General features: G+C 37.8%; 1 protein-coding gene across 1 annotated transcript in view; it reads left to right on the top strand.

Annotated features, from left to right (window-relative positions):
* The first annotated feature begins 409 nt into the window (after positions 1–409).
* Positions 410–20,388, top strand: part of LOC139590925 (macrophage mannose receptor 1-like) — a 32,811-nt gene continuing 12,832 nt past the window's right edge. Inside the window, exons 1-18 of the mRNA XM_071428894.1 lie at positions 410–575; positions 2,382–2,783; positions 3,929–4,102; positions 5,597–5,755; positions 6,950–7,063; positions 7,531–7,665; positions 8,660–8,842; positions 9,374–9,531; positions 10,190–10,303; positions 10,636–10,751; positions 11,053–11,201; positions 14,053–14,252; positions 15,611–15,738; positions 16,341–16,428; positions 17,617–17,761; positions 18,810–18,845; positions 18,968–19,143; positions 19,668–19,735. Of these exons, the coding sequence (XP_071284995.1) occupies positions 518–575; positions 2,382–2,783; positions 3,929–4,102; positions 5,597–5,755; positions 6,950–7,063; positions 7,531–7,665; positions 8,660–8,842; positions 9,374–9,531; positions 10,190–10,303; positions 10,636–10,751; positions 11,053–11,201; positions 14,053–14,252; positions 15,611–15,738; positions 16,341–16,428; positions 17,617–17,761; positions 18,810–18,845; positions 18,968–19,143; positions 19,668–19,735 (2,603 nt within the window). The 5' untranslated portion in view covers positions 410–517. The remainder of the gene's footprint in view (positions 576–2,381; positions 2,784–3,928; positions 4,103–5,596; positions 5,756–6,949; positions 7,064–7,530; positions 7,666–8,659; positions 8,843–9,373; positions 9,532–10,189; positions 10,304–10,635; positions 10,752–11,052; positions 11,202–14,052; positions 14,253–15,610; positions 15,739–16,340; positions 16,429–17,616; positions 17,762–18,809; positions 18,846–18,967; positions 19,144–19,667; positions 19,736–20,388) is intronic.

Genomic DNA, 20,388 nt, shown 5'->3' with positions numbered 1-20,388 from the left:
AACAATAGTCCAAAAATGCATGTGGATTATTTCCAATGATTGCTGAGCTCAGTTAACAAGAAGCAGCTAAAAGGTGGTACAAAAGGTTGATGAGTGTATCTGCCAACCAGCATTCAGATGTAAGATTTAAAAGCTAAGGCAGAATTTCTGTCTTTAGTATTTAGTTGTTGATTTGATCCCACAAGTTCCACACATCTCCTCAGCAGAGATAGTGGGAATGTAGTGTGATAAAAACTTGGGATCACCCACTTTCCCAAGGAAGGAAGGTTTGCCCTCAGTGAGATGCCATTCTTTTCTGAGGGTAGAATTTGTGCCACGTAGTCCTGTTTTTTAGAAATGTGGCATGTGACAGAATATTTCCTTATTTAGCACTTGGAGTGTTTACCCAACCATCCAGCCTGCAAAACTGAGGAGGACCAGCCGCTGTCCTCTCCTCAGCAGGACTTTACCACCAGCAACTCTCCCCATCCAGGTTTTGCAGAAAGGAGGGAAAGGAAAGGAAACAGCATTTCCAATTATGTTCTCTGGGCTCTTGCTTGTTCTCTCTCTTGTTCACAGCTCTTTGCAGCTGGTGGGTAAGTGCCTCCTGCTTGCTTCCTGTGGAGGTTGTCATGAAGGTGCTTCCACTCCTCTGGCTTTTCTGGGGATTGTGGTTCTGTGGTACTGCCAAAATGTACATTATTAGTGTGGGGATGGGGAACCTCTTAATGGCAGGCAAGAGGCAGGGGAACAACCTCACAGGAAAAAAGAAATGGTTAGAGAAAGAACCAGAGACTCAATCCTTAATGGTTTTATTAATATATAGTGGCACTATCATTTCAATAACCCCAGAAGATCAGACCTAATAAAATGCATGTTTAAAAGCTGTTTTAAGAAATTATTTAATTTTTTACAACTGATTTTTGAGCTGTTGGTGTCTGGGTAATGCTTTGCAAAATCAGACAGGGAAAATCTTCAGGAGTGGTGAAATGCAGAAATATTGGCAGGATATTAAGATATTTACAAATGATGGCTGTAAAGGGGGTTTCATCCACTGTTTTGAAAAGACTCATTGAATTCACTGACATTGATAAAGTGGATGGATTTTTTAAAAATAAAATTTGATTAAGTTTAGGAAATATCTTGTGGAATTTCAGTGTACAACACTACAGCTACCCCTTTAGCTGCACTTCTCTTGTAAGTATTCTGCAGACCTGAATGTTTAAGGTTAAATCCTTTCACCTTTCTAACTCCTGAGGATTTTCACAGATTGTCTCAGAGTATATGGTATTTTTTTAATCACAACAGTCTCCCTGCAGGCCAGAAGAATTATTTTCAGTGTACTGTATATTATCAATTAAATTGACTTCAATCCTTTTGCAAGCTTTTTAAGGAAATGTCTTTAACTTCTTAAATACATTTTTTATTAAATATGACACCCACTGCTCAAGACATGTATCAGGGATGAAAACTGGTTATGAATCCCACAAGCTTTGGCAGGAAATACAACCAGCTGGGTCACAAAGTACAAGACAAGGCAGCAGAGCAAATTCACAGGCACGGTTCACAACTGCTGCTGATAAACTCATTGCAGGACTGAAATTAGCTCCCCTGTTTCTACCTTACCTTGCAGCCAATGCTTCAGGCTTGATCAGATAAACTTCCTGGAGAGCTGGGGACCCAATTTCTGGTGCAGGTGCACCTTCTAACTTTCACCAGCCTTTAGACACTGGCAAGTGCCAGATGCTAGTATTCCCCAGTCTTTGCTACTTTCTCAGACTGCAACTGGCTTCCCAAAGTCATTCCTAGTTTTATAGTGCGTGGCTCATAGTAGGGGATGGCAGATCTTGTAGTCAGCAAGGCTGAGGAGCCCAGGTGACCCCTGAGAAGCCCAGACTGGTTCACTCACATTAATATGATGAAAAGAAAGGAAAGGTGGATTTGGGGAAGGGGAGGCAAATGGCTCAGCAAAGATGGCTGTGTGCCCACTAGGAGATCTGTAAGATCTGGAAGGGTGAGAAAAGTTCGTAGAGATCAGAGGTCTATGAGGCCATGCCTCTGGGGATAGGTTGGATGGAACAAGGCAATGGTAATGGCAGTGTGGCTGAGGTAATTCACTGATGTGAAACCATCCAACAAGCTGTGCTCAGCTGCTGCTGCTGCCCACCATTGATCCACAGCATGGTGATGTATAGCCATGACATACATTTTCTATTGTCTACTTTATTTTTAATCAGTAGAATTGATGTTGCTCTGGACCCTGTTGAAGAATAGAGTGTTTTTATCTGACATGAATACAAGGACTTCTTGTACATGTGAATAGGAAGCAGAATAATATCACGTATCCACTATACATATATATTCTATAATAACTATTTGCTATGTGTTGTTTTGTTTTACAGACATTAAAACATTTTTACTGTATAATAAAGTCAACAGGCTCTGTCTTGAGGCATCTATTGCACAGTCAGTTAGAACTGCCACTTGCAATCAAGACAACGAATCACAAAAATTCAGGTGGATCACAGATCATCAGCTTATGAGTGTGAAACTTAAACTATGCCTGGGGGTGCCATTGAAGAAGGATCAGGCCATGGTCACCCTGTATCCCTGTAATCCAAAAAGTGAGCTCCAGTGGTGGGAATGCAGAAATGAAAGCCTCCTTGCAATCCAAGGAGAAGATTTATTTTTCAGTCCTGGGAATGAAGAACATGATAACGTTTTGTTAAAGAAGGAGCTGAGTGCAAAGAATAAATGGAATATATATGGGGCCATCGATATTTTATGTTCCCAAGGATATGAAGGTACAAAAAATTTATTCTTTCCTTCTTTGCATTAATTACTTTGTGAGTGTTAGAATATTTGGGATCTTTGGCTCTGACTATTCTGACTCCTTCACTGACCACCAGAGTTTTAGAAAATCCATGCATTGAGGTACTTAACTTTGAATTAAATGTAATATTTATGTCCAAGCATGTATTACATACACACACTTTTTCAGTCTATGCATTATAGTACATTAATATTTCAAGTACTATATAGAGGGTACATGTACCCTCTATATATTCTATAAACACATATTATTAGTGAATGTGTATATACATATTACTCTCATACTATGTATAGCATTCTGTACTATGTATAAGTATTCTCTAAAGTCACTATTTCTCACCATATTGTGTCACTAAATTATTAACAGAGGACATAAACACTGATAAGTTTCTTATACAGTCACAGGGTTATGAAATTTACATCCCCATGAAGGAAGGACAATATGGGAGTGCTGAGAAAGGTCTGAAAGTTCTGATTTAAGCAGAGGAAGCATGGCTTTTTTGATTCAGCAGATGAGGACACTCATGGAGTAATTACAGTCACAAGTGCAATTACCTTTTTTGATTAGCTGAAGTCTGATTTTTCTGAATGGCATTCCCAAATTCAGAATGAATGCTCTAAAAGCCCCTCACAGGATATTTGAATGCTGAACTCTTAGCTTTACATGTGGGAAGCTGCTTCACTGTACGAGATACTTAGAATAGTCACTGAAATAAAAACACGGAGAGACAGTCTAATACATGTTTACTTTTTTTTCCCAGGAATCAAGACTTATATATTAGTTCCTGCTCTTGCGCATGTTATATAAATCTTAACAATGTTTGAAATAGAAGTATCTTAGGGTAAAGCTCTGGATCCTTATTAAGATTGTAAAAGAGTCTTGGTCAGAAATTTAATTATAGACTTCATCCATGATATATTACTTTATATCAGAATAGCACTGCTCTAAAATATATGTCAGCAGCTGAAGTCTGAAAAAGTGCTGGTTTTTTTATGATTATGGGACAGGAACCATTGAAAACACTTTGAGGTGCAATTCTGCCCCAGACCTTACTTTTTCCCCACTTTACATTCATTTGTTGCTTTTCATACTCATGTTATCATTTTTTCTCCTCAGAGACCTTCACGCTGCAGGGAAATGCTTTTGGGGCGCCGTGTGTGTTCCCTTTCGTGTACGATCAGCAGTGGTGGGGGGAGTGCACGGCCGCGGGCCGCGCCGATGGCCGGCTCTGGTGCGCCACCACCGCCGACTACGACACGGACCAGAGATATGGCTTCTGCCCCTCCTCAGGTGAGGCACCTGCTCCCTCCCAGGTGCCCTTTAGTGGGCCTCTGGCAAACCTGCATGAACAGAATATGATTGCCTGCATAAGAACTACTCATAACTCACGAGATGTGGTTTAGTATATGATGCGTAGCCGCGGGCCGCAGCTCACTACGCAAAGAAATGACATGTTGCACAAAGATGTGAAGAGAGTGATTGAAGAGTAAATCAGCATTCAGTTCCCACTTGCTGTGGGGGTGTTGCTGAGCAGCACAATAATTCTAAGCTCCTTACTGCTTCCCAGCCAGGATGTGTGCTGTCACTGTGGTACAACCCTTCTCTGAGGACTCCTGTTGTGGTGGATGTGGGCACAGAAAAGAGCACTGTAGGAAGATTGATGTTGAAGTTAATGTTTCAATTTGCATGATTCTCATGTGAACATATTTTTTTGCTAAAGTGGAATGTGTCCTTGTATCCATGCTTTTAAGCCCTATTCATATTGTCCAGGAAGTGGCCTTTCCACTCCATTGACATCTGCCTGGCATTTCTCTGCAATTTCAATCACTTTCTTTGAGTTCTGTGGTCACTTCTCTGTCTATCTCCCTTTACGGCCTGGAGAGCTTTGCATTCATGATGTTGAAATCTCCACCTGACACATTTCATCTTTCCTTTGTATTTCTCCCCATGGCTCCTGTTCAGCATTGTCTTTTTTTATTAGAATGGCCTTTACTCCACTTGATTTAAAATGGACTTTCAGTGTGGCACACATTTGACTAGGGAGTCAACTGTGCTTTCCTGCAGAGATACCTCACACACTGAGCCCTGAAGGTGTGGCATAGGGTCATTGAATAATTTTCAGAGTTTTCAGAAAGCTCGGTAGTCCCAGCTTTCAGTTCTTTTTTTAAAAATTCATCTTCATACTGAGTTTTGGGAATGATCAACTTCCTGATAAAATTTTGTGTTGTGCTTGATTGAGAATGTTGATATCTTCAACAAATCAAAGATGTAAAGGTAATCAGAGGAGGAGCATGGTGCTGCTCAGCACCATTGCTGTGTGACAGGCACATCCAGAGGCTCTTTGAATGGGAATGGGAGTTATCTATGAAAGGTTTTGATGCTAAATTCAGGTCTATAATTAGTTCTTACAGCTCTCAGTGGAAGCTGCTGTCCAGAGAGAGAAGGAAATGTTGCACAAATATTTCAAAATGTTCTCCTGGGACTTCTCTCACACAATGTATTGACACTCCATGCAATGTATTTTCCTCTGTAATCACTTGCCCTGTGGTAATTCCTGTCTCTCTTCATGGAACAGGAGGCAGTATAGGCTACCTTTACCTGTCAGCTTACTGGCCTTAATTTTGTCCTTCCCCATCTGCTCATAACATTTTCAGTGGTCTTGAAAGAGCAGCCCAGGTAAATTTAAGGAGACAAATGAAAACCTGCTACACAGAACAAGAACCTGCAGCTCAGTTTTCTGTTGGCAAGTTACTATGACCTCTGCTGTTATTATTCTTTCTACAGATCAAGACAGCACATGGACTACAGATCTATCAACAAATATTCACTACCAAATAAATTTTGACTCAGCTCTCACATGGCACCAAGCCAGGAAGAGCTGTCAGCAGCAAAACGCAGAATTACTGAGTATCACAGACATTCATGAACAAACATACCTTAAAGGTAAGGCAGTAGAGCAAACCCTGGGTTACATTCAGGATCTCTTCAGGCCATCATAATAGCTAAGGATTATTTAGCATGATTTTGGCCATTGGCTTTGGACCGAAATATGTGTGGGCAAGAAAACAAAATATTTTATAATTTGCAAGTTCATATCAAAATTGCTGCCAAATTTACATAGAATTCAAAGTATTCCAGCATCCTGCAAGTGTGTTACTCTGGTTTTTTAAGAGTTTCTAAGCCTTCTGATGTTGACATTCTTGTAGTAAACTTTCTCACACACTTTCTGTAAATAACTCATTGTTTTGCATTCCTTTATGGAGGAAGAGAGAGTTGATAGACTGTTGGTTTGTCCAGTGTCATTAGAGAGGTGGCACTGTCACCCTCCAATCCACTGCCACTTTTGGAAAACTATAAATCTTGGAGTCAGAAAATAAACTTCCCTTTTTTCTTCACCTTGAGAACAGTGGTGAGCTTGTGTTCTTTCGTGTCCTATAGCGACATAAGTGTAACAGTTTGACTTCATATTTACAAATATTACAAATCTTATTTTATATATATTTTTTTTAATGGAGGAAAAAATCCTGAAAAATAAATAAAAGACTTACTTTTGATCAAAAGGAAACTTAAAAAAAAAAATAAAAGAAAGAAAAAAAGATTAATCTTTATGCCAAAATAAGGACTTGTTTTGTTTCAAATGCTGTTTTGACAGCTGCTTTTTTCATTCTCTTGGCAAACTGAAAAATATCAGTTATTTACAGATATCAAATTGCAGCCTTATGTATCCACATATAGATGAAGAAATTATATGGAAGAAATATTTATTGTTGGTTTTAAGGATTAATTTAACTTCTAACAAATTTTTATTATTGTTTATATTTATACTCTACCAATAATTCTACTTCTATGTACAGAATTTAGCCTGTTCTGCAGAAACAATTTTGTTTTGAATATACTCTGTGGATATAATCTGTGTTCATTTTGCATTAGTTGACAGAATAAAACAGGGAGTTTCTGTTTGTTTGCTTTCTTACAGTATTCAAACTTTGGCATATTTCAATGTATTAGGTTCCATAGTATGTACAGATATTTACAATTTTCTATTTAGGAATACAAGTCCTCCTAGAGACATTGTTAGTGACCATTGTTAATACAAATGAGATTTATAAAATAATTCCTCTTATTTTTGTAACTTAGAATTAACAGAAGATACAGATTCTGCACTGTGGATTGGACTCAACAGACTGGACTTGAGTAGTGGATGGGAGTGGATTGGAGGCAGCCCTTTCCAGTACTTAAACTGGGCTCCAGGTAGATGTGACTTTGTTTGATTTTGTATTTCCAGAGAGAAAAGATACATAACTCAAATACTGCTGTAATCTTTACTATCAGACAGTTAAGCCATGAGATAAGTATTTTAGCTTTTATTGCTTTAGCTTTAGAAAAATCTCTTTTTCTATAGCAATATAAGACAGAAACCTTCAACATATTGCAAAAATATTTTAGCTGTGAAAGCAACACTGCCTATCCCAAAAATATTCAGTCTTCCATTTCTTGACTAGCAGCTGAAGTATGAGTTTACAGGTTTGTATCCTCTTACCTAACTTACATACTACACTTCATACAGACATTTCCACTACTGGAAACACTAACCAAACCTGGGAAAGACATGACCTCCATCACTTCATCCAGGAGTGGTCTCTCATGCATATTTTAGACCTTAGAGCTCTGTTTTTCATTCAGAAAAGTTCATTTTTTTCTCTGTACTTTTCCCAAAGGAAGTCCATCTCCAGAATCTGGAAAGCTCTGTGTGGTTTTGAATCCTGAAACAAAAGCTAAATGGCAAAATTGGGAATGTGGTCAGAAACTTGGCTATATTTGTAAGAAAAGGAACTTTACTTTGGTTCCTTCAGGTATGTTGATATATATTGATAATTAAAGTAGAAGCTGTTATCTGAATCACTAAACATATTGACAAAGATGAACAGAAGAATTTTATTAGAAATAGAACTATTCCTTGTTTCTCTAGTTTCCTTTTTACAACGATTGCAACCTTTCTAGTCTGATCTCCAATTCCACAACACAAAGACTGAAACAGAAAAGCAAAGAATTTCCAACTAGTCACTCCTGTCTGTGTCTCAGGGGCCAGGTCTCCCCTTTATGTCCACAGACTTCTGACTGTCAAAAGGGAGAACAATCCAAAAATTATTTTTCAGAAGCGGGACATTAGTAAATATAAGCCCAAGAAAGAAAGATGCCTAACTTAGTGTAGTTCTAAGTCATTCTCCATGACTTGTGGTCAACCAGCACCCAGACAAGCAAGTTCAGAGTTCACTGCAGAAGTGATGGAAGATCAAGACAGTGAAAGATCAACACATTGAAGTGAGAAAAGATATTTTAAGTGTATGAATATATGGTGTGACACCATATATTCATCTAGCTATAAATTTGTCTTGATGGCTTTTACTCTATCAATATACTTAATCCTTTGAAAATTCATTAAACTTTTACACTTAGCTGCAGATAATGTCTGATTTCTCCTGTCTGACAAATAAGTACTAGGCGCTACAGAAGCTAATAAAATTAATGAATTACAAAAATAATACATTTGATTAATACATTACAAAATTAATATATTTGTTGCAAATATTTGACTAAACTTATAATTTGTATTAGATATTACTTGTATTAAAAAGCTTCCCTTCTCCAAGCTAAAAATTGCCTGGTTTAGAGAATCACATTTATGTCTACTGCATTTTGTATTCTGTGTTCATCATTTCCTAATGATGAGAATTTCAAAAGAAAATTCTTAGTTTAGAACTTTTGCACAGATGAGGGGGAAATATTTTCAGTGTCATGTCCCTTGCACAGCATTTGGAGCTGTAAAGCCTTGGGATGTGTTCCTAGGTGACCCTGGGCCTGTTACCTGCCCAGCTGGATGGGTGTCTTATGTGGATCACTGCTACAAGATCTTCAGGGACAGCAAAGGATGGGAAGGAGCTTTGACCTCTTGTCAGAAGGAAGGGAGTCACTTGGCCAGCATCCATAGCCTTGAGGAGCACAGCTTTATGGTGTCTCAGCTTGGGTACAGTGAGTATTTCCAGGGGGTCTCTTGCCTTTGCCTGTATGGGAAACAAGACATTGATAGCTCCTGATGAATTATGCATGTTGTCAAAACTCTGATTTTATTTATTGCCAGAATAATTGATCTAGGTCCGGGGGGCTGCGCTTAGGGGCTTTCAATGTTTTTTTCATTTTGTTGAAAGAAGCTTAAAACATTCACACTCCAAGTTACATAAAAGCAGTATTCTAAAATTTGACCAGTGCAATGGAACTGAAAAGTAACTATTCAGACTTCTATCCTACCATCATGGTGTATCAGCATTAGGCTGGTAATTCACACCCACTGTTATGAGGAGGAAGAACAACGTTTTTCACCCAGTGCAAGAATTTCCTTACAGCCTAATTTTCCAAAGCATACAGTCTTGTATTATTTAATAAAATTATCATAGAACATGCTGCATAAATTTGTGAAAAGAATTATATGTCCAAAGCCTAATGGTTGGTGCTGTGAAAAGGGTGGAGTGACAAAAGAGGTCTTATCTCTGTTTCCATCTCCAGAGCCAACAGACAAGCTGTGGATTGGGCTGAATGACCGTAAGGTTCAAATGTATTTTGAGTGGAGTGATGGTAGCCCAGTGACCTACACAAAATGGCACCTGGGAGAGCCATCCACTACAAACAACAGGCCAGAAGATTGTGTCCTGATCAAGGGCCAGGTGACATTGCTCAATACATATTGTACTTCCATACTGAAAATAACTACTTAATAAAAGAATAACATGCTCTGTTGTTTCAGCAAATGGCTAAAGCCAGAAGAAAGAGATGTAGGGATTGAATTGAATGAGTTTGAGAATGAGATTGAATGTGACCTTTATAAAAAACAAAAGCATTACTGCATCACTGGTGAAAATAAGTACATCTGAAAGTCACAAATGAAATTATTAGGGCTACAAACCAGGTCTCTGCAGGTATTTTGAGAACATGATCTCCTTTTCCTCTGGTGGTAATGATGGTATATGGGGATCTCTGATTCTTGTTGGCTTCTCTTCACCTGCTTCTTTGCCATCCCATAGCACAACTGCCTGTGCAGGACTCAGCACAACAGGTCAGGGAGCTGTTCCCCTCTTATCCCCTCTTGTCCCCTCTTATCCCTGCCAGCTGAGGCTATACTGCTATAGCCCAGTCTACTCTTTCACAGAATGTGAGCAGATTTGGTTTTGATATCATATAGGAAAATTAGATAAGGAAAAATATTCAATTTAAAAATTAAGGAGAAAGAGGACAAATAATTTTCATTATAAAGAAAGACATTATTTATCTCCTTTAGATTATTCATCTTTATCTTATTTTATTTCAAACTTTTCCCTGGCACAGAATGGCTATTGGGCAGACCATGTCTGTGACAAGAAGGCTGGCTACATTTGTAAAAGAAAAGCTACGTCACAAACAGCTGGAGAAGAAGAAAGTAGCCTTGCAGGTTGCAAAAAAGTAAGTGTGGGAGAATGGAACATCAGTTTCTCAGATGAAATAGGTACATTGAGAATCCATTAGAATTATTTGAATTATTTGTATTATTTACATGGAAGGGTTTTTTGTTTTATTTATTATTAAATTTCTCCCTCTATCTCAGTTACTCTAAATTTTAAAAAACTATTTACAGAAACCACTTAGGAGGAATCTGTAATTTCACTGCAAAAAGTTTCTCATTCATAAAACTCATGATCATTGTGCTTCATTAATTTTTAAATGTCATATTTCACTTAATACATGGTACCCCAATTATTTAAAATTTGTATGAAAATCCCAAAATCATGTTACAGGGCTGGAGAAGATATGGGATCTACTGCTATTTTATTGGACATGTTCCAGCAACATTTTCAGAAGCAAACACCACTTGTGAAGGAGAAGAAGGTTACTTAGCCACAGTTGAAAGTAGGTATGATAATGACTTTTTTCTTTGCTTTTAAATATCTAAAGATTATATCTTATGAAATATTCCTAGAAAAGCTAACACAACACCAAGCAGCAAAATGGTTAAGTAACAGATGAGGTCTCTAGTTGAATAGCAAAAAAGTCTTGCTTTTTTATGTTGTTCATATGGAATCTGAATCCTATGTGGGGTCTTCTCCCCCAGCCTGAGGCAAGGAATAAGAGAAAAAATCCATCATCACATTAGACTGACAGGATTTGGGTAAATGCCTTTGTTTTCACTTGCATTTTGATGATGTTTTTTACAGATATGAACAAGCCTATCTGACCAGCCTTGTTGGGCTGAGGCCTGAGAAGTATTTCTGGCTTGGCCTCTCTGATGTGCAGGATCAAGGCACTTTCAGCTGGGCCAATGGTGAAGCTGTCTCCTTCACACACTGGGATGCAGGAATGCCTGGTAGGTGCTGTGGTGAGGGATGGTGGGTGCTCTCTGACAAGGTGGTCCCTATTTAGGTTGGTATATAGTCCTCTGAATTTTACATTTTAGACTTTTGGTATATTTTACAAGTACTTGCAGTTTTTCATATCCCATAGTCTAATTTCAAAGGGAAAATTTTAAACTGCACTTTTATATTAGAACATCTGATATATTTATCCATAAGACTAAGTTTTGGCCTGTCTTCACAGGGAGATAAAAGGAGTTACAAATGGGTCCTAAGACTATTCCACACTTGTCCCTCTAGTGAAAAAGTTAGCCTGGGAGAAGAGATTGAAACAGAGCAACTGGAATATGGATTTTAAGTTAGAATTACAAACTCAAAGTATCAAAAATCACTGTGCCATTATTATTTTTATGTGTGATACTAAGAAAACTGCATTAATGGGTTCATACTGTGCAGAAGCACAGAAAACAAGTTTTCATTATGCCATGAGGAAATCTTTTTGTGGGATATGCTACGTTCCTCTCAGTGATTATTTGTCTGAAGTCTTTCTTGAAAACCTATAAAATATAAAATAAAAACAATAAAAAAATATGAAAGACAAAGACTAACAAAACCTTAGCAAATACCATAAGAAAAAAATCTTGCCAGGGAGTCTCTGCTATCAGAAGATGATCAGAGCACGAGGAGAGCACACAGAGGTCATGTTAAGGAATCTTCCCTCTCTGACCATCCAAGTGCCACTCTGGAGTCACACTCACACCACCTGAGCTGGGACCAAGGTGCTCCCCAGCTACACCCCCACACTCACACAGTCAGACAAGGTTTCCTCAACAGCTTGAACCCAGGTTTCCCCGGATTTTTTGGTCAGTAAAATAATTCAAACATGGTGCAATAATAAAATAACAGCTTGAGCTGAGTGCTTCCAAGGAAGGTCCATGAACAGAGGAAACCCTGGGCTGTTTTACAGTCTAAATGCAGCAATGTCTGGGGTCCTTGGCCCCTGCTGAGCCTTTGGGTGTCCAGTCATCTTCTGGACCACTGGTGCCTGTGCCTTTTGCTATGCAAAGGGTCAGCACCAGTTCACAGCCCTTTGCCTTGGGTCCCACCAGCCAGAGCTCAATCTTGAGTTGGCACTGCAGCTTGCAAACCAAACTACCCACAGCAAACTCATTCCTCAACAATCAGGCTGGTATAGTAAAGAAAAATCTGTTTCCTTGCATCTGTGTTCACTGAGAAGAAAATGGACTTTCTGTGCTGGAAAGTTTCTTTGTGAGGGTATCTTTGAAGAGTCTATTTCAAGCTGAAATATCAAGAAAATAGATTATGGAGGAAATTGATGGCATGAAGTCAGGACTAAGCATGGCTGCAGAAGTATCCAGGAACTGTTAAGATTTCATGAAATTAACCCTTCTCTTTAATGTGTAAAGAGAGCTTTAGCTTTAGCTTTCCTGCTAAAGCTGCCTTGACATCTAAGCTTTGCTAGAAGACAAATTTGGTGCCAACATTTAAAATGGTTACAGATATGGGGAAATACATATCTGTATGATAGAGATATGGGGAAATACAGATGAATAAGTCATTAGTAAATTAACTGAATCTGAAATAAAGAATAAATAGTGGAAAAGATACATAAAATCACTTCTGGAAAGGGAGGTCATGCTTATAGGTCTCTCAGAGCTCCACACAGTATGTGAAAGCATATGAATGAGGGAAATCTAGTTAGTGTGGTCTATCTCAATTACCAAAAGCCTTTCAGCTAATCTAATATAACACAGAAAAGCTCTTACATGAATAAAAGTATTGATAAAAAGGGACTGACTGGAAGGTGGATTTTTTTAATGGGGTCTATTTTTTAACTGAGGAAGTGTGCTCACCAACAGAACCCCATAATGACCTGTGCCAAAGCCCATGCTGTTCAATATATTTGCAGACCATGTGGAAAATGTGCAGTCATGAAGTGGCAAGATTTGCTGATGAGAGTAAATTATTTCTGATAGCAAAGATGTGCCTGTGAGAAAACTCAGGACGGTATCAGAAGAATAAGTGACTGAGCATGATCAGTAAAACAGTAGGTGAATTTTGATGCAGGCAAAGGATGCTCTCAGGAACAAACACATGTATTAAATTGCCATAAAATGATGGATCTATAGCTGAATTTCATTTCAGCTCATGGCACCACGGCAAACAGGTCCATTAAGACATCAGGTCTGTGCCCAACAGAAATTAAAAAAAAAAGTCAAACAAAAACCCCCAAATAAAATGCTAAAAATACTTAGGAAATAAAGAAAGAGCACAAATATGCCATTGAATAAGCCCATTTTGTGCATTTGACTGCATCTTGTGTGATGTAGGCAGCTCTGTCTCCCTCTGAGAGAGAAATCTAAAATTACAGCAAACATCATGGGACAAATTTCACCCTGAAGCTGTCTAGGTTTGCATCCCTGCCCTCTGTATGTGCCAGTGGGGCTGCTGCCATCTATGTGAAAACAACTCGTGCCCAAGGTAATGTTATCTCATGTAAAACACGCTTAACATAAATAGAAATGAGATTCTCACTTGAAAACACAAGATTTCACTGTAAAAACTCTCACTCTACTTTCTATCCAAAGAATTAATTATGCAGGATATTTAAAATTAAAAAAAAAGTAGAATTCTATATTGATCATGACCTCCTCAAACAGAAAATGCTACTCTGCCTGTATGAAAACCACCTAAAATACAAATTTTCTTTTCAAATGTTATTGCATGGCAAAAAGTGAATGGCTGCTGCTCAAAGATTCTGACAGAATTAAATAATTCACACTTTAGAAAATATCCAGCATGTTTGTTTTTGGGTTTTTTTATGGTCTTTTTTTTCCCTTAAAGGAAATAATCCAGGATGTGTAGCCATGAAAACAGGGACTGCAGCTGGATTATGGGATGTTCTTGACTGTGAGACAAAGCAAAAATATATTTGCAAACAGTGGGCAAAGGGTGCAACAGTTCCACCTGTTCCAACTACTGCTCTGGTCCCCACATGCCCTGAAGGTTGGGTATCAAACAACTATAGAAGTTCCTGTTTTAAAGTAAGTGCCTAAATAGTTAAAAGAAGAAGCTTGGGTGGGGAAAAAATAAAAAAGAAAAAAAAAAGAACTGACATCTTCATTTTGCAATATCTGAGATTGGAATAGAGTAAAAAACAAAACCCCCAGAATTCTTCTAAGGAAAATATCCATGAGGGGGGAGAAACTAAGGAAGAAAGATAAGGTTGAAGGGAGGGAAGGGAAGGGAGGGGAGAAGGGCACAGGAAAGAAAATGAGGAAGTTTGTGCTTCAGGGGTTGAAGGAACTGGAGCAGGAAATGGAAGAAGAGGAACAAAAATATCAAGGGCCCATAAAGAGAAAAAGAAAAAGAAAAAGAAAAGAAAAAACAGGATACAACTCTATATTAAATTATTAAAAGAAAAATGTCAAAATTCTGTATGAAACAGCAGAGGCAGAAAAGCTGGTTTGTTGGTGCTGCTCTTTATGCCTGTTGTGCAAAGGTGTGTTTGCCTGAGACATGGGCCAGTTCAGGGAACAAACAGAGAAACAGTGAATGGCAGCATCCAGCAGCACAATGCCTCAGGCTGGAGCTTGCTAAAATCAGCACATTACCCCACAAAAAAAAGGATAAAAAGTCATGTGAAAGGTTAATTAAACCAGTGTTTATGAAGGACATTTACTGGAGAGATCCTCATGCAAAGCTACAGAAAATTTGTGTTTGAAGTACAGTCAGCTGTATCTGAGCAGGTATAAAAAAGGAGTTTGAACAAGAAATGAGTGTAATGTGCAAACAGTGATTTGGGATCGTGCAAAGTTGAAATGTGCTAAGTGTAAGGTGTTAATATTTTTATCACTTTATTGAATTAATGGGTCCTTCTCCTTTTTTTTTATAATTTCTTTCAAATTCTTCTGTAATGCTATTTATTTGAGCTCCTTTATCCCCAAATCATAATTTTAACTTTGGTCAAAATCTGTGCTTATTTTCTCTTAAATCAGTTAGACATCATACTGCAAATGTAAAGTGGGAGTTGTAAATAACCATGAGGTCATTCTTTTGCTTGAATCTTCAGACTCCTCCCAAACCATTTTGCCTCTCAAACACAGCTACTCTTCTTTCCCTTCATATGGAAGCTGGCTTGGGCTCTTCTTCAGTTAAAACAAATTAAAGAGAGTTGGGGAGCAGTATTTCCTTTTCTCCTCTAGCAATTCCTTTTTTCTTACCACTATGCTAAGTAGGTAGGCAGCTGTAGTGTAAAAATTCTAGAAACCAGTGGGAAATGCTATTTCTCTTAGGAACTTTTACTCAGCTCATATGAAACCTCATTTATGTTTAAGCAAGACTATAATTCTTTAATTATTGTAACATGTATATAATATGTTTTAAATTAATTTCCCCATAGTGTTTTTGCAGATCAACTATTAGAAAGAAATCATGGTTTGAAGCTCGAGATTTTTGCAGACAAATAGGAGGGGATCTGGTCACCATTAACACTAAGGAGGAGATGCCATTACTAATTGAAGCAATAAGGTTGGTATTTGACATGTGTTTACCATACCAGATTCAAAAACTTTTCATATTAACTATTATGAATGATCCTAGATGACTTCTAAAATGTATGGATTCCTCACAAGCCAAAAGACCTGTGATACTTTGAAATTTATCTATTCAGTACTCTTTTAACCTTTTCATGGAAAAAAGAGTGATTTGTGTCAAGAAAAATTTAAAAAAAATCTCCACCAGTATCAGGATTACTAGATTTAGTTTAGAAACATGAAATTAGTGGTATTTCTACAATGGTAGAAAATATGATCAATGTATCTACTTGAAGTAGGCATGTATCAACTTTTCAGTGGTCAGTGCTGAAACCACTTTTTGAATCTGTGAAGGTTTTCCCTGCCTGAATAGTACATTAGGGCAATACATGATCAATGCTATCAATAAGTATGATAACTAAGCTATTGACACTGAACCAGAGAAATATTACACATTTCTATGAAGAACACGTGTATGCACTTCACCAAAGATTATAGGGAAATTTGCAACTTCACTGCTTTTACAATGTGCTCTAGGAAGTTCAACTATGTATTTCTGGATGTTTACTCACTGCTCTGTTCTGTATTTTCTTTTAGAGCCAGTCTCTGTATGTTTGAAACAGTTTGGCTTGGTATAATTTCCTTGAATCCAGATGAAGGATTTGCCTGGAGTGATGGCTCTCCAGTGAGTATCTTAATTTTTCATCATATTTGTTTGCTTAAGATACTTTGGGATTTGTATATGTACTTTTTGGCTTTTTGCTGTTATCCTCATTTAAGAAACCACCAATCTTACAAACATTCATGTAGCTGCTAATCTGTATTGTCATGACTAATATCACAGCTAAACATTGGAATACATGGAAATTATCTGCATCTCATCAGATTCTGTAGGTTTTCTGTGTAACACTCCAATTTATTTTCTCTTCTGAGAAGATAATATTTACACCTAAGGTCAAAACATAAAAACATAAATGTCTAAAAAGTTAATGAAACAGTGAGCATGTTTCCCAGTGTACTCCTGAATCCCCCAGTAAGTGACAGCTCAGGGTCTTTTAAAACTGGAGCTCATATCTGTAATTGTAATTTATTTATTTATGGGAATTTATCCAGTCACCTCTTGAGCCCATGCAAGTATCAACAGCTGTGAAGAACATTCCTTAGGAGTCTACTCTTTATTACCCTCCATTTACTACTACTCCCTATTCTTTGGGTTTTTTTAACACAAGCAAGGATCTTTTATCTTATCCTGTTCACATTACTTTCCACAAAAGTTTAAGAAAGGGATGTTATCAAGAATTCTTGGCAATAATAAGTAGATTGTATCACATGTGTCTCCCTTACCACTTGGATGTCAGTCTCTTCAGAGGTACATCCTCTAGATTTGTAGGATATGACTTCCCTCCCTAAAGTCATAATCCCATCCTCATTAACCACAGGGAAGGGAAAAAGTAATGCTGAATTGGTGCATGACATGGTCACTGCCACCAGAGAGATGCTGGACAATGTAGTTTTGAACCAGGTCAGGTGTGGAGTGAAAAGTACCCTGTCTGCACATAATTAGCATGAGTGATGTGTGGGTAAAGTTCACAGCTAGGCAAAGTTCATTAGAAACAGCTCCTCTGCCTCTTTCTCTTCTGTGTATGGCTCAGTGCACAAACAAAAAAGCCCTCCATGGCAAGGCAGCCATGTCTGAACACTGACATCATTGGCCCACTGTAAAATCCTTATCCTTATAGCTTTCCCTGCGTTTCCAGCTCTTTTTAGCTAAAACCAGAATCTTTGAGACAAAAGCAATTAGTTTCCATTTTCCAGGGGAAAGTACAGCTACCAAAAGAGATGGAAAGAGTAACAAAGTTGATTTCTTCTATAGGTTAGGTACACAAACTGGGATGGTAGTCCAAGGAACTCAGGACGACTCCAGTTTTGTGGCTCATTCCATCGTGGGCGAGATTCTGAACCATGGTCTCTTTCGGTCTGTCAAGTGCAGCATAACTGGGTTTGCCAAATAAAACAAGGTAGATTTCTTCTTTTTTGGCAAGAAGATTAAAAAACTTTAATTATTAGTTTCTTTCTAAGTTAAGTTACTGGAGAAAGAGGCAAAATTTTGAAGAACTACTTTTTCCAAATGGAGGTCAAGAGCATTAAGTAAAATATTATGGGCTGAGATTTTTCAATTATGAATGATAAGAATGAATTGAAGATTTTTTTACATAAAATGGGGTGTATAAATAATCCACATATTTGCAAGATTACAATTTTTTTTTAATATTAACTATCTTTTGCTTTTATTTTTATAATGTTGGAGTTAAGGAGTTGTAAGGGCTAGCATTTTATTCCTTACAATACTAGTTTTTACATTAATACAGGTGAAGCTAAAAATCAAGTATCATACTTTGTCAGATTTCTTGGTACTTCAGGTTCTCCTGTAGAATTATTCAGGATTCAACTGGTTTTGGAAAAGCAATGCTTCATAGCAATGCTATTTCTTTTTGTATCCCAACCAGAAATAATTCACAGTTATTTTATATTTTTATATCATCTATACATATATCTATACCTAGATATATATATATGCACATACATAAAGTCATATTTCCTTTTGTTTATGAATATTACTCAGACACTTTTTTTTGGTAGAGCTAAAATAAATTTAGTGGAAATTTTCTCCCTCCTGATGAAAATACCCCCAGGTGAATTATGGAATATCTACTTATGGATCAGTAAAGGAGCTGTATGCCACAGTTTAAAGTGTTTCAGATAAGTCTGCTGTGACTTACAGGCTTGGAAGAGCAATTTTCCCTTGCCTTGCTTTGTGCAGGAATGTGATTCAGCCAAAGCTATGGCTTTGCTGAAGTGAAGCACTGCTTATGATACAAAGGTAAAGTAGATGACCTTGCATATTGAGCAATGTGAAGTTGAACTGTGTGGCTAAACCGGCTTACTAGTCAATTGCAATGGGGTGAAGAATCCTGCTCTATTCCTATTTCTTCTTGCAGTCAGTCATAAGCTACATCATAACACTCTAAAGAGATGTATCATGCCTTCTATTTTCTTCTTTTGCAGGAGTGTTATTAAAACCTGAACCAATTGACACATATGGTAGGTCTTTGTATCTAATTTTTTTTTTATTATTAATAATTTTTGTCCTAAAATTGTTATTCTACAAAAAGCTTCTGTGTTCAACACATATAAAATTTAAGGGTACCTTATTTATCTTCCAGAATATAAAACCACTGCAGATGGATGGGTCATATATGAAGATAAGCTCTACTATATCAGCAAAGAACAGGTCTCCATGGAAAGAGCCCAAGAGTTTTGCAGGAAGAATTCTGCAGACCTTGCTGTTGTTAATAGTAACAGTGAGAGAAGGTTCCTGAAGAGAGCACTAAAAGAAAATGTAAGAATCATTATAAACAGACTGTGTAAAGCAGAAACGCTTTTGACAAACTGCTTATAAAACTTGAGTTGTCTCAGAAGCAGAGGCATCAGCATTTTTGCTAATGAAATATTCCCAAAAACACTCTTAGATCCCGTGGGATTAGGCCTCCCCTTCTCCACGCCAGCTGAACTGATGAAGTTGACAGGAAGAGTGATGTGGGAAGGTACCAACTGTCTTGGAAAGCAGCTGGCCTTCGAGGGAAAATAAAAAAGGACTACCACTTTCTGACTCAAAATCTGCTTCTTTTCTACTCCATCCTAAGGGCCTTCAGAGCTGCAGGTCTTGGCTCTGATATCCCAGATGAAAACCTGACTTCTGTGCCTGAGCATATAAACACGTTACAATGGTTAACTGCAAGCAGGTGCTTTACTGCTGTGGACTTCAGTGGCTGCTCTGTGCACCTAATCAATGGTGAATCAATTTCTGCTTGTTTTGCTTCAAAGATTTCTTTTTTAAATTGAAGTTGTGTCTTTATGATTTAGGAGAGCTATAGGAGAGAGCCAACAGGATACTTCATTGGTCTAAGAATGAGCCTTGATAAAAAGTTCAGGTAAGTTAAGATGACTGGTGCAGCTTCTAACACGTAGAAACAAATGGAATATTTATGAAGCTGGAGGGAATCAATATTCTCTTGAAGGTCTGAAGGCTGTTCCACATACCATGTACAAAGCAAAATGGAATAGTCCTAGAATATTCTAAAGTGCAGTAGTTTCCCCAAAAGGAAATAGTAAATGAACCTTTTTTTCCCTTGAGTAAGCACTTAGCCAAAGAAAATCTTGGTAGCTCCATTCTCCGTATACACTGTCTCAAGTTTCTTTTAGAGATTTGTCCCATAAATTGGAGTGATACTTTGCTATACTGAATTTTATACCTATGAACATGCACACATACACTTAAAACATGCCCTATATCATAGGGTTTGGCTTTCTTATTCTTTTTATCTATATATCAGAGGGGTTCTCCAGAGTTAGGAAGACACAGACCATGACTACAAAAGGCAGTCTCTGCAAACTCCTATTCCAAGAGAAAAGTTAGCAGAAATTTACAGTACAGAAACAATAACAAGTATTCTGAAAAGACCAACACACAAATCAACTCAAAACTAAGCTAAGAGATACCAAAGAGCATGATACACTGCTTACCTTCCGGCCTGCTAGTTAGGATGTGCCTGGGAGGTGAAAAAAAGTCCTTCTGAGGTTGATC

This window comes from Agelaius tricolor, unplaced genomic scaffold (genome assembly GCF_023055355.1).
Source record: "Agelaius tricolor isolate 1412-34295 unplaced genomic scaffold, bAgeTri1.0.p SCAF_6, whole genome shotgun sequence".
Taxonomy (NCBI): Eukaryota; Metazoa; Chordata; class Aves; order Passeriformes; family Icteridae; genus Agelaius; species Agelaius tricolor.
Note: the sequence above shows the minus strand (reverse complement) of the source record. Positions and strands in the feature narration are given on the sequence as shown.